We start from the raw sequence: 15,126 nt of genomic DNA on the forward strand, positions 1-15,126 counted from the left end.
GCCGTCTGACTGCCCCAGACTCGAGGTTTTCCTTTATTCATTCATCATGATGTACGGCTTTGGCCAACATACACACAGGAGAGAAATTGTTGACATGTGGAACCCAAGTACAGAAAATCTTTCATTTTCCCCCTCGTCTGTTCACCAAGTAAGTTTTTGTTTATTTAAAGACTACAGAGGATTTGGCTGTTAAGAACCAAATGCCTTTGGAGTGGGGTTACAACATAATTTATCATTTCCTCTGTTTATTAAAAAAAAAAAAATCCTGCATCTTTGAGAAGAACATTTGCAGTGAGCAGGGGACTTCGGCCACTCACAATAGACTGTGGCAAAGCCCCGCCATGTGGCTCGCTCCAAAAGGGGCTCCTTCATTGCTCTCCGTATCTCTGCTTTCCCAACTGGCTTCTGACAGACTGCATGATGTCCACTAAGGGCCAGTGAATGGGGTTGGAGGACAGATAAACTGGGCAGATGACTATGTCAGCTCCTTTCATCCTTGACCTAAACCTGACCTCAAATTTTCACTGGCTATTTCACAGCAGGTTCTACCAGGATAAGCAGAGGGAGGAGTACATCATTTATTACCTCTAGCACAGAACAAAGACTGGAGAGAGTAACACAGCAAACAGAAGGCAGATGCTGCTTCAAGGGAACTCAGTCCCTGCTGAAGGCAGACACACTATAGACAGCAATATAATTCAGGCACCATTCAGAGACAGGGGCCACATCTTACCCATTTTTGTATTCCCAACCCATAGCACAGTCACTGACAAATGATTGGTGCTTACTAAATGCTTGCCAAGGTGGCAGATCCTTCAGGGTTCCTGAGTACTCAAGGTTTTGGGAGTGCGGTGTGCTGAGAGGGGCCATGGAAGCTGTGTAACACTCCCCTCATTACTTTGCCCTAGGTACCTCTTTTTCTGTATCTTTTATAATAAATCAGTTCAGTAAACATGTTTCCCTGAGTTCTGTGAGCTGTCCTAGCAAATTAACTGACTCAAAGGAAGGGGTTGGGAACCCAGTTTGTAGCTAGTCTATCAGAATTATAAATGGCTCAGAGTCACAATTGGTATCAAAAGTGGGAGCAGTTTTGTGGGGCCGAGCCCACAATCCATGGAATCAACACTATCTCTGGGAAGATAGCATCAGAATTGAATTACAGTATAAGATATACACCAGAGAAGTGCTTGGTGTGAGGGAGAAAGTCTCACACATCTGGTCACAGAAGTGTTCTGTGTTGAGTGTGAGTATCATCTGAAAAAGAGTTCGCTGTTTCCGTCTGGCATCAGTGAACAAGAGACATTAGGATCAGGTCTCAATCCAGCCTTGCCACTTGCAAGCTGTATGACCCTGAGCAAGAAACCTCACTTCTTTGAAATATGAAACTGATAATGAATAATGAAAACCTCTACCATTTTCCAGCTTTGTTACTTTGGAAAGATTATCTACCTGACATTGTCAAGTCTGTTTTCCTATTTGTAAATGGCAGTAATATATATACATCTGTTAAATTTACTGTGAAGACTACCATTAATGCCTAGTACCAAATCTAGCTTGTGATGGCTATATGAATGAATGAAAAATAATTCGGGGGAAAACCTAATTAACTACCCAAAGATGGACCACAATTAAGCACTTGTCTGTCGACAGTCAGGCCTTGGGGAAAGGTATCTCATCATCAAGCAAATATCAACATCAAGGGCAAGAACAAGAAAGAAAAATGGCAGAAAGACAGTGTTAACAACAGAAAAAGACAAGAAGTCAGCATTTGTAGAGTAGCTACTACATGTAATTTATTCACAACACAAATATAGGAATACCTACATGTTCCAGGTATTATGCTAAGATACAGAATAATTAGCAAAAAAGAATAATTAGGGTTCAAATAAAACCAGTACGTTGAGCTATGAGAGAGAGCCAATAATGGGGTTCTGAGATGGAGTGGAGAGAAGACTTTCCACAGGATGTGACGTCGAGGTGAAAAGGACTGGCCTGAGAGGAGCGGAACAGTGGTCCAGGCAGAGAGCACAGCATGTGTGAAAACGGCCTGGAGACAAAAGCACTAGTCTTGGTTGTTTTATACACAGGTTCTTAGAAATCATTCATCCAGGCCAACTCTGTCCTTTCCACCTTTGTGGTTGTTATTCTTTCCAACTTATTTAGATTTTAGCACTTGGTAAAAATGAGCCTCTAGCAAAGGGGCCCAGACACAGATGAAAGCTGACATGAGTCTGAGCAGAGTTTAAAATCAGGGACAGGGCCTGACTCACTGTCTGAAGAGGAGATTTCCAAGGTGATGAGCTGGTGGTGCTAAGCTGCCAATGGTTCCAATCGCTTGGCGACATCACTGTAAAGCAAATGCCTGAGTGAAGATCTTCTGCCAGCAGCAGATGCTCTCTGAGGGCCATCTTGCTGGAAGGCTCAGAGCAGAATAGGAGAGGCAGGGGAAAGAGGAAGAGAATGACAAGTTTGAGTGCCCCACTGAAAGGTTGAGCCTCCTGTGGACTGACAGCACTGCACCAGCCTTCCACATGAATGGAGGAGTGACAGAGGGGCCAATTTGCCATCTATGAGATCCATCAGCACCTGGGCTCTGGAGTGTGGCTGGCCCTGCTGGACTTTCATCCAAGGAGTTCTTTGGTCTTCACTGCCAGATGCCTGTCCAATTCCGCCATGGTGTCATCGGCCATCTGGCTGATCTGGAAGAACACACAGAGAGATAGTTTGGTAACTGGGATCACAGAAGGATAGGAGGACAAATGCTCCAGAAATGTGAAAGGGTTTATGTGGGAAACAATAATGGTGACAAAAGTTCACATTAATGGAGTGCCAGCCAGGAACTGTGCTAAGAACTTTTCAGATACATTCTTATTTTGCTTCCCAACGGCAACCCTATGAGATAACTATTATTATACCCATTTTGCACATAAGGAAACTGAATCTTACCTCACTTATTCAGGGTACAAGCTAGAGAGTTGCAATTCCAATATTTAATCCATGGAAGTCTGATTCCATAGCCAACATTCTTAACTATTATATGAATCAGAGAAGCTAGCCTATTTGTCTCTCCATGGGCCTCCAGAATGCCTTATACCTCAGTTACTCTGCTATAGAAAGCCTTCAGAAGAACCAATAACGAGAATATTAAGCTCTCAAGAATTAAGCAGAAAAAAAAAGCCTTGAAAAGGGATGAAATACATCTGGTTAACAAACATAGAAAATTCAATAGACACTGAAGAAATGCAAATTAAAACAAGATACAGTACAGCTATCGTAGTTAGCAAAATTTGATGTTGTGGTTTTTAATTATAATATTCAATGCCAGCAAGCTACAGTGAAATGGATAGCTCATGTATCACTGATAGGAATTCAAACTGATGCAAATGTTCATACCATCTAACCCTTGAAACTTTTCAACTGAAAAATTATCATATGAACAGGACCTAAAAATTTTTCTTAAGTTCTATATGCAAAGATATTTATCCTAGCTTTATTTTTAATAATAAAAAATCAGAAAACTTGAAGTCACAGAATGGGGAAGTAGTTGAATACAGTCATTAAAAACGGTTAAGATATGGAGAGGATGTACACATGAATAACATTTCAGTACTTATTCCTGAAATATTTAAATGCTTTAAAACAAGCATGAGTTACATTTGTAATCAGAAAAAAGTTTTTGACTTAATAATGTTTCAGGATACTTATAATACTGTGGAGACATGCTCATGGTATGCTTCAACTAAAGAACAAGTAAGATTCAAAATTCTGTATATCTGTAGGAGATATGATCTATAAAATACACGAACAAAAAATTGCGTATTTTTAAAAAGTGGAAGGAAATTTGCCAAAATACTACCAGTGGTTAACTTTAAGTGATGGGAAGATAGGAAATGTATTAGCAATGTCAGTATCTGTCACATCTCACCTAGGACCTAGCACAAACCAAGCTCCTGGGAAATATTTACTAAGTGAATAATTATCAATGTTTTCTGGGTTTCTTTACATTTTCAAATTTTCTGCAGTAAGCATGTACACCTTCCAAGAATGAAACACAACACAATGTAATTTAGTAGGTGCTGAGCCTCCCTCCTACATCTCAATAGGACTAAAGGCAGGAAGCTTAGAGGGCAGCGGCATGGTGCCCAGGATCTGTCCCCACAGCAGCACAGTGGCTGTTTGACATCTTTATTTGCCAACTATGAGACTTGGCCAGGAATCAGGAACTAAATGCACTGGAAAGAGCAGAAACTAAAGAGGACGTGCAACAACTGGTCCCAGGCAGGGAGGCAGCCAGCCTCTTGCCATAGCAACAGCTGCACATTTTTCAGCTGGAAAAGCAAAGTTCCTGGGGCTGTCAGATACTCTGGAAAAGGAGCTGGACTCAAGAATGGCAACTACGTGTCTCTTCACTGAGCCAGCCACAAACTTGAGATGCTTCTGCCCCCTGCAGCTAGGGGCTGTCAGCCTAGGGTAGCAGGAACAGCACTGAGGGTAGTCTGGGCACAGGGATGGAGACGGAGAGGAGGCAGTATCCAAGGTGAGAATGTGATGACATGGGGAGCAATGTGAGTCACTTTCCCACTCTGAGTCTCAGTTTCCCCATCTATCAAAGGTAGATGCCAGTCCCTCCCTCAGAGCAGTTATGAGAGTTAAACAAAATTGTGACCATAGAAGCATGTTTAAAACTTGTTATTTGCTATTCAAGTGTTAGTTGTGTTACTATGCCTTTTACTACCACTTCCTGACTTCTTTTCAAATTAATTAATCAATGAAAATATTTACCAAGTTTTTACCATATAAAGTACAAAGTGTCTTTGGGAACAGTCTCATCTGCAAGTTCATCTTTTCCATCTTCATCAGACTTCTGAAAATACTAATGATTAACAGCAACAAAAGCTCCCACTTCCTGAGTACTTACTACACTTAGATACTGAGCTAACACTTTTACATGCATTACTGTACTTAATCCTTACAACATATGAAATACTGGCATCTCTTTTAATATATTATGAACATTATTCCACCTGCCTGTTGTATAATAGTCTCTACTATGCAAAAGTGTTTTGTCTGTTACTTTATTTAAATCTAACCACCTCACATAACCTCTATAAAGCACATGCAGTGGGTATCAACCATCCCCATTTTATAAAGGAGTAAACCAATGCATAGAACATTAACTGCTCTGCCCAAGACTGCATCAATAGTTAGTGGTATGGCTGGGCCAGGAGCTCACCTACTTCTGGCCAGTCTGGTGCTTCTATTCCCCTTGTGGCCATAGCACCTGGCCTAGTCCTTTCTCATTTCAGCCGGGCTGTGGCAAAGTCAATGGAGTGGAGCCCAGAGCCTTTAAAGTCAAAGTTCAGAAAATGAGCGAGATAAACAAATGGGTGAAAATTAGCTAAGACCAGTGACCGACCATCACAGTCACTTCTAAGTTTGCTATGTTACAAATCCCGTGGGACAGGCACAGTTGCTTCTACGTTATAGATGCACAAAGAGAGGCTCTGAAAAGTGAGGCCATTTGCTAATAACCATCACAACTGAGAAGCAAAAGAGCAGGATTTGAATCCAAGCCTGTCTGAATCTAGAACAAGAGGCCTTTCCATTATCACATGCAACCTCATAAAGCTAATATTATCATTGACATCACTGTTGTCATCATCATCACATTTGCTACGCAGGGCCACAAGGGGAATGGCAGGAACACAGAGTGCAGCTCCAGGCAGGTCTGCATACACATCATCCTTCCAGAGGCCTGGCTCAGAACATCCACTGCCTGCTGCCCAGGTTGGCAGGAGCCCTCTCCTTTCGTCCCACTAGCACCCAGCTTCGCTCCTTTCAGAGCAGCAGGCTTCTTCTCAGAGACAGGCGGCAGTGAAAGGATCTTGGCCAGAGTTACTGGTGGTTTCTGCCAAGTGCTTTAATGTTTAGCAGGCTCATTTACAGCAAACTAAAGTGAAGGTGAAACAGCAGGCTGGCAGATGTCAGAGTCCTGAGCAGGAGGACCCTGGTCCCTCTTCAGCAGAGCTGGCCAGCGTCGGGGTTTGACTAGTTTGGAGGGCTGGAGAAAGTTTGGGGTCAGACACAATGTCAGAGAGGGAACTATTGTGAGTCACTTCACTCTTACACACCAAAAACGAAAGAAATGTTGTTCTAATAAAGTTTTTTAAAACTCTGACCTCAAAAGAATTTTGGAAACAAATTTTAAAAGGAAAAAAATCTCACAAAAAACTAAAATAAAAATTGTTCACATTCCCATCACCTAGAATGACCACCTTTAGATTTTGATATGTATAAGCTGCCAACTATTTCACGTATTTGACTTTCCTTTATAAAAATGGAATTATAAACTACCATTTTAAAACAATAAATTCTAGGCCAAGTGTGGTGGTGCATACCTATAATCCAAGCACTCTGAGAGGCTGAGGCAGAAGGGTCACATGTTTGAGGCCAGCATGGGCAATGTAAGAGACTTAGACCCTGTCTCAAAGTAAAAAATAAAAAGGGCTGAGGATATAGCTCAGTATAAAGACCATCGATTCAATCTCCAGTACAGCAAAATAAAACAAAAAAAGTTAATTTAAAAAATGTCCATGTGTGTATTATATTTTTATGACTGTCTTTCTAATAGATTCTAATGAGTGCCATATCACCCACTGTCAGAAATTTGGACATTTCCAGCTGTTATTATGTACAATACATCAATGAACATCACTGTATGTAAGACTCTTGACAGTTTATTTTGGATAAATTCCTAAGTTACTGAATCAGGAATATACAGATTTTGCTACACACTGCCTTATTATCCTCTAGAAAGGTTATATAGATTTATATAAAAATAATCTTTTCTGTAAAGCATGGAGCAAAAGCAGTACTTCTAAGAGAATCAACATTTTAGACTCATTAAAAATTCTAGGTTCAAGTGTTAGAAATTAGAAAAAGCAAAAATTTTTAAATATACATATCTCAAAATCCCTAGGTGATTTAGGCAGTAGGTACTAAGAACCTTAAAAATACATATTTCTTCTGTTCAGTAATTCCACTCTTGGGATGTTCTACCCTAAGGAAACACAAGAGCTTATAATTCATTGCAACTTTTTTATAATATAAAGATTAAAACAAAATAAATGTCCAAAAAGAGAGCTTCTAAAAATGAACCATAAGATAGCAGCCCTTGGAAATGACCATTCACAAAATGTTTTCAAGACACAAAAAGTGCTAATGCCTTTAATACCAAATAGAAAATTATAAGCTGCATGCAAAATTGTATATATATTTTATGTACTCAATCACAGTTTAAAACTATGCAGTGTTAGTTTTTTAAGTATTCCAAACCATGAAGAGCAGCTGCTCTGCAATGTGAGCTGATGTAATGAATTTCTTCCCCATTTTTATTTATTTTTTTCTTCCCCACTTTTAAAGTTTTCTGTATTCTATATTTTCTATAATAAGCAGATATTACTTTGATAATCAGGAATAAAAGTAAACAAATAAATTTTTTATAGTTGTTGATGAAGCACCCTTGTTTATATAAAAAACAAAAAAGCCTATACCATAAACTCCAGGTTGGTGCCTTCTGACAGGGAAAAAGACCAAAATGAAGAGCACACAAGGCTGTTTCTTACCCCAACTTTTCATCATATCACAGTAAACCAAAGTACTAACAATAGGAAGGAACTAACATTTAAATGATAGTATCTTTAATATAATGGGTATTCCAGGGCCAGGGATTCAGCTCAGTGGTTCCGCCGCCTGCCTCACAAGCACAAGGTCCCAAGTTCGATTCTCGGTTTAAAAAAAACAAAGCATATATATATATATATATATATATATATATATATATGTATACACACACATATATATATGTATATATACATACATATATATATACACACATATATACATATATATATACACACACACACACACACACACACATATATATATGCAGACTCTGGTCCCTGAGGCAGATGCCTCAACTGCTGAGGAAGGAGTGTCTGCCAGGTCCACAAGCTTACCATGAGGAAGCAAGGAGAATGCAGGGTGCAGATGGCAGATGGCACAGGCAGAATCCCTTAGCAAAGGAACAAGAAGCTAGCCCAGCTGGGGATAGGGCTAGGGCCCTGTTTATTTCGAGGCCTCACCAGTGCTCAGAAAAGGCCAGCCTGGGCAGGTGTGATAGTGCATGTTTGTAAGCTTAGCACTCTGGGAAGGCGAGGCAGGAGGATCACAAATTCCAGGCCAGCCTGGAATTTAGTAATTCAGTGAGACCCTCTCTCAAAATAAAACAATAAAAAGCGCTAGGGATGTAGAAAGAAATGAAAAGAAAGCCAGCCTAAACTATGAAACTCCTCTTTGAGCTGATACTAGGAAAGAGGAGGGCAGAAAGCAAGTAGGGAGCTCTGAGGGTTTAGGTGTCAGGTATTTCAAGAGTGCTTTCAACCATCCTGGAGAAACCCTTCAAGCTAGAAACTGAAACCCTTCAAGGTAGAAATTATCAATCTCTTTTTCCATATAGGGGGAAAAAACAAAAAACCCAAGAAGTCAAATAACTTTCCCAAGGTCACTGGTCATCAACAAAGAACAGTCTTTTTCTTTTGCATGATAAGGCTTCTAGGTCCTTATCTTCCATGTGTGTGCTTGCAGAATTATGTGTGATGCATTTTAAAAATATACATTCCTAGGCAGACACACAGAATCAGAAAATGCAGGAGCAAGGCCCAGGAATACAGCTAAAATACTCCCAAGGTCCGTTGTGGCTGGCCTACAGCTATCATTCTACCTGGCGGCCCAGAAGGACAGCAGTCACCTTATACCTTGCTCCAGGGGTCCTAACCACTCTCCTCACTCTGACCTCTTCCTTCTTGACTCTGCAACCTGCCCACACTCCAGTCAAACTTCCTAACATGATGCTTCTATTGTGAACAAGGAAGCTTTGGAGCCTATCAAGCCTTTTACATTACACTATACACCACTAATCCCACTTCCTAAAAGCTGATAAATAAACCTTCCTATCTCTCTCCTCACCTGGCACCACTCAGGCTCAGGCTATCATCACTTCCTGGCTGGATTTCTGCAACAGCCTCCCTGGTCACCCTGACTCTAGTCTTGCTCCCTACAATCTGCTTTCTACCATGCCACCACAGTCATCTTTCATAAACACATGTGATCTCACTATCTGAAAAAAAATTTTTTTTCAAGAAAATTAATGTATGAAAATCTCCTGGGAACCATTTAAAAATTCCTGGCCCCTACCACATACTCACTGACTTCATCTTTGGGAGTGGAGCTTCAGATACCTGGATTTTTATAAGCTCCTCAAGTAAGCAGGATACCATGGCAGATTAGATTATTATTCAACAACCATTCATTCCCTCAGACATCTGTGAACATACAGTATATACAGTACTTGCCTGTACCAATATTAGGCTTAGTCCAGTGACTTGCTTTGGCCAATGGGCTGTGACAAGAGCAGGTGCTTAAAATGTGCCTGACTATATGCTAAGGAACTAGGTTAGAGAGCCTGAGTTCCTACTGGTTATTTTATTTTTGGTACTGGGGATCAAACTCAGGACCTTGCACTTTCGAGGCAGGCAGCGGCACCACTGAGCTAAATCCCCTGCCCACCACTGGTCATTTTAAATCCACAGAGCCACCTACGACAGGTGGCCACTAAACAAATGAGCAATTCCTGTGTTCTGCTTATCTACAAGAAGATCCGGATTGAGGGGTCATGTGGCTACCTACTCAGGACTCTTTCTGGAATCCAAGCTATTCTTCTCATTTCTTTTTTTTTTTTTTTTTTTTTTTTGTACCGGGGATTGAACTCGGGTCCTTGCGCTTGCGAGGCAGGCGGCAGAACCACTAAGCTAAATCCCTGGCCCTATTCTTCTCATTTCTAATAAAAACTTTCTTAACTGAAAAAAAAAAGTGCTTGAGTGGCTGGACTTAGTAGCCAAGAAAAATGCCCCAGGAAACTTGTCTTTGGAAAACTGAGAGAGATCAAAGCAGACCTGAACCCAATCCGAGTTCTGGAGCCAAGCTCACTGGGAACCTAGCCTGGAACAATTACACCTCAGCTGGCCCACAGAAAGGAAGAATAAAGTTTAGAACTAGAAATCATCGAGTTTGGGGTAGTTGTTCATGCAATGTTGTTGTGGCCACAGGTGACTGATACAGATGCACAGTGTTCAGGTTTAATTCTAGAGGTCCCCCCAAAGCCTCATGGAATCACAGGCAGGGCCTTTGGAAGGTGACTGGATCATGAATGCGCTATACTCACTGGTGGATTCATTCACTGATAAATTTATAGTTCAATGTGGCATTAGAAAGTGGGGCCTAGGGCCAGGGATGTAGCTCAGTGGCACCACACCTGCCTGGCAAGTGCAAGGTTTGGAGTTCAATCCCCAGTAATAGAAAAGAAAGAAAGAAAGAAAGTGGGACCTGGTCAGAAGAGGTGGGTCACTGGAGGTGCAGTATATCTCCTCCCCGCCACCTCCCTTTGTTCTGTTTCCTGGATGCCATGATGTGAGCAGCTTTTCCTCTCCCATATGCCTCTGGCCTGCCTTGGAGCCAGCAGACTGACTGAAATGTGAGCCAAAACGAACCTCGCCACTCTTAAGCTGCAGGTGTCAGGTATTTTGTCCCAGAGCCAAGGACAGTGACTAAGGCAGATTTTGGTACCAGAGAGTGGGATCAGTGCCAGGAGTACATCTGATCACATGCTTCAGAATCCTTTGGAAAGGGTTCACAAGAAGAGTTTGGAAAGGTTTGGAGATGCTGGCTGAGAAGTAGATCTAGAATGTTGTAAACCAAGCTTGATGGGAGATTCTGGATGGAGTTCAGAAGACCAAAAAGGCCAGGCTCAGAAAGTTTCAGTTGTGGACAAGGCTCCATTGGCAACTGGATGCCAGACCATGTGTGTTATGCTCTGGCAGAAAATTTGTCTACATTTTGCTCATGTCCTGAGACTTTGTGGGAGACTGAGATTAAGGGTGGCAGACTAATGCATCTCGCAGGGGAAATTTCAAGGCAATCCAACATTGAGACAGTAGCATAAACACTGCCCACAGCTTCTAGTGATATATACTGTGAGAAACAGGAGCAAAAAGCCTGCTAAAAAGATTTCAGTTTTATCAGAAAGAAAATACCTGCAAAGATGAAGCAGAGGAGAGTTTGGATCCTAAAAAGATTAGCATTAAAAGAGGCCAAGTACTGTACTTTGGATCAGGACAATGGAAAAAAAAATAGCTTGCAGCATGGTAGAAATCAATAAGATTCCTCCCTCTGCAGGCTCAAGAGTGCAAGCCTGAAAGACTTTACTTTGAGAAGAGAGCCCCAGGGCACCTTACTAGTGAATGGCTAAGAGAACTGCCTAGGAAACTGGTTCCCAGGATTCAGCTTACCATGTTTAGCCATCCAGGTACTCAGAGGCCTCTGCAGCCATGATGCAAAAGGGCCCAGCTACTGCTCAAGTTGGCAACAGACCTTACCTTGGTGTCATCCATGTGGTGCTGGTTTTATAGGCATGTACCATCCAAGAGTTCTGGGGTCAGAAGAAGGCCTGAGAGCCCAGGCAGTGTACCCTTGAAAGGGTAGTCAATAAAGCTGTGAAAAATGAAACTGAAAGTACAATGAGACCCCAGAAAGTTGGAGAAGCCAGGAAAATGGAATGTCTGAGGAAAGGTGCAAGAAGCAAGCAAAGCCAGTCCAAGAGAGAAGCCAAGGGAGCTACAACCACCAGCAATGTGGTAGGGGAAGGGCCACCCAGGCCCTTTGGGGTTCACGTCTACTTACCACAACTTACCCCAAGTGTTATACATGGAGCCACGAGATTTAATGTTTGTCCTGCTGAGTTTTGATACTGCTTTGGTCCCACTGTATTCTATCCCCACTTCTCCGTTTTTGAATGGGACAGTTTACTCTGTGCCACTGCATGTTAGGAGTGTTTAACCTTCTTTTTTATTTTTACAGGGGCTCACAGCTAACAGGAGGCTTTGGACTTGGACTTTTCAGCAATGCGGAAACTGTCAGAACCTTGGAAACTGTTAGGACTTTGGCAACTCTTAAAGGCAGACTAAGTGCATTTTACATAAAGATAAGTATATGAGTCTTTTGGGGTCCAGGGGCAGAATGATATAGTTAAAACCTAGATGTCTCTCTAAAGCCTCATGCAATCATAGGCAGGACTTTTGAGAGGTGACTGGATCATGAAGGTGCTATATTCATCAGGGGATTTTAGTCCATTGATGAATTTGTAGTTAAATGTGCTGTTAGGAGGTGGGACCTGATTAGAAAAGGTGGATCATTTGGGGCCGGGCCTGGGAGGATATATTTTCTTCTCTGACTCTTCTCTTCACTCTCTGCTTCCTGTCCATCATGAGGTAAGCAGTTTTTCATCCGCCATGCACCTCTGCCATGCTATCCTGTGTTGTAGCCAGGCAACTATGCAACGAGCTAAAATAAACCTTTCCTTCCTTAATCTGCAGGTGTCATACATTTTTCCCAGCAATGAGGAAAGTGACTATGACACATACACACAGACAATGTGGGATCCTTTGGATATGTTAAAGTTCAAACACCTCAACCTGAAATATAAGACCTGCTATGGTCTAGCCAGTCTGTCTTCTCTACTCATCACGTAGTCTCCTCCTAGGTTCAGGCCCTACTAATCTAAGTGAACAACCTTCTTTTATATCCCACATGTACCTTTGTACATGCTGTTCTATGTTTCCTCTTGTCTCTCACTCTTGTACTCCAAGAGCTCTTTTAAAACTTGCTCAAGTTCCACTACTCAGCTGAGAAGCACTCACTTCTTAACAACCACAAAACCAGAGAGTAGAGCATAAGCAAATGAGCTCTTAGTTCTACCACTTATGACAGTGTGACACGGGCAAGTTATTGACCTTCTTTCAACCTCATTGTCCTCCCTATCTCACAGTTTGTTTTGTTTGGGAAGTGTGAGGGATCAAACCAAGAGCCTTATATAAGCTAGAAGAGCATTCTACCACTGAGATACACCCCCATACCTACCTCATAGTTTTATTTTTCTTTTTTGGTACTGGGGATCGAACTCAGGTCCTTGTGCTTTCGAAGCAGGTGGCGGCACCACTGAGCTAAATCCCTGGCTACCACATAGTTTTTAACCACTGGATTGATGAGAATGAATGAAGTAATGTAGTGTTTAGCACAGTCTGGCACACAAGAAAAGGTAAATAGTATCCTATCCTCTTTTACAGATTCCTCCTCGGAATAGCATGTAGCTAGACCCAGAATACAGTTAGTCAATAGTGATCATGTGAATAAAAACATTAGTTTAAATTTAGTTTAACTGTTTACACTTCGGATATAAACAAATGATCCTTTGGGTCAGATACATAAGCACTACATTTGTTGGCAATAATACCTGTTTCTCTATGAGTCTAATGGTATCCTCTGAAGTCTTGCCCTTTGACTTCTTCAGCTTATTCACTGCATCAGTGCGAACCCTTCGTAAAGAGTCTTTGGCCTTGTTGGTGTTTTGTTTGGCCAATTTCACCAGCATCTCCCTGTGCTCCCTGGTTACTCTAATAAAAGATGAAAAAAAAATTCAACATAATCATTCTATACATTAACCTCTACACAAGAACTTCAGCCTACTCTGTTCACTAGCTCAGCAATTTGTAACCTTACTCTGTCAGCTGAAGAGCTTCATGTTCCTGACACATTCATGCCCATGGACATGTTAAGAGTCAAATACCATTCCTGGAGAATCAGCTGAGGAAAGCTGGTAAGAGTCCTGCTTTATTTTTTTATTTTTTATTTTTGGCCAACCAGAGAAAATATATATTACTTTATTTTTTTAAATTAATTTTATTGATACATTTTAGGTATACAATATAATGACATTCATAATTGGAAATTTGCACCTTTACACAATCTCTCTTGGTTCTTATTTTTCCCCACACCCCTCCCCTCCCTTCAACCCCGCCATCCCTCCCTATTTACAAAGACTTTGTTTCCATTTTTTCATTTTCTCATATTAACTCCATTCCCTTCTTTCCTTTCCCCTACCCCTCCCACTTCCCCTTCCTCCCTATTCTTCCTATTTCACATTATCTATTATACCTTTTAGTCCTTATTTACACTTGCAGTTTCTCACACTAAAGAAACTATTCCATATTTACACGTGTGTCCTATTTATTTCACTTAACAGTACTGCCTCAATATGCATCCATTTAACTACAAATGTCTCTAATTTCTCATTTTTTATGGCTGAGTAGTACTCCATTTTAGTAAAAAAACCACATTTTCTTTATCCAGTCTCCAGTTGATGGGCATTTGGGCTGCTTCCAAGTTTTAACTATTACAAACTGTGCTGCTATGAATATGGGTGCACATATATCACTGTGGTATGATTCTTTTAATTCTTTGGGGAAGATACCCAGCACGGGAACAGCGGGGTCAAATGGGACTTTCAGTCCTAGTTCTTTGAGGTATCTCCATACTGATTTCCACAGTGGTTGCACCAGTCTACACTCCTACCAGCAGTAGAGCAGTGTTCCCCTTTCCCCAAAGACCTGCCAGCATTTGTGATTGGTTGATTTCATGATAGCAGCCATTTCTTCTGGGGTGAGGAGGAATCTCAGCATTGTTTTCATTTGCATCTCTCAAATGACCAGTGATATTGGACATTTTTTCATGTTTCTCTGCTATTTCTACTTCTTTGTCTGAGAAATGTGTGCTCCTTTCAGATGCCAATTTTTGGATTGGGTCTTCAATTTTGGGAGGTCTGATTTTTTAAACTTTTATAGATTCAAGATAGTAGACCTCTGTCTGAGGAACAGCTGGTAAAAATTTTTGCCCACATTGTCGGCTGTCTCTTCACACTGTTGGTGGTTTCTCTTGCTGCGCAGAAGCTTTTTAACAAGGAGAGATCCCACCTGTTGATTGTTTGTGCCAGTTCATGGGCAAATGAGGTTTTGTTCATAAAATCTTTTCCTATATCAATGTCTTCAAGAGTTCTACCTAACTTCTGTTCCAGGTGGTTCAGCGTTTGTTTTAATATTTAGATCTTTAGCCCATTTTTATTTTAGATGAGTGCATGGTGAGAGATATAGGTCTAGTTTAAATCTTTGGCAAGTTGAA

The 15,126-nt window shown here is 41.3% G+C and overlaps 1 protein-coding gene across 5 annotated transcripts in view; it reads right to left on the reverse strand.

The window, feature by feature from the left end:
- Positions 1-244: 244 nt before the first annotated feature.
- The window catches only part of Mrrf (mitochondrial ribosome recycling factor), a 59,260-nt gene continuing 44,378 nt past the window's right edge, over positions 245-15,126 (reverse strand). For 3 of the 5 annotated variants that reach the window (XM_004849430.4, XM_021262122.2, XM_087183227.1), the window contains exons 6-7: positions 13,406-13,565; positions 1,768-2,699 (exon numbers count right to left, since the gene is read on the reverse strand). In XM_004849430.4, the coding sequence (XP_004849487.1) occupies positions 2,622-2,699; positions 13,406-13,565 (238 nt within the window). In that variant the 3' untranslated portion in view covers positions 1,768-2,621. Of the gene's footprint in view, positions 2,700-13,405; positions 13,566-15,126 lie in introns of all 5 variants that reach the window. The other 2 variants (XM_004849428.4, XM_021262123.1) reach the window with 2 other exon arrangements.

This window comes from Heterocephalus glaber, unplaced genomic scaffold, assembly GCF_053883595.1.
Source record: "Heterocephalus glaber isolate CG9 unplaced genomic scaffold, H.glaber_assembly_v1.0 deba00001479, whole genome shotgun sequence".
NCBI lineage: Eukaryota > Metazoa > Chordata > Mammalia > Rodentia > Bathyergidae > Heterocephalus > Heterocephalus glaber.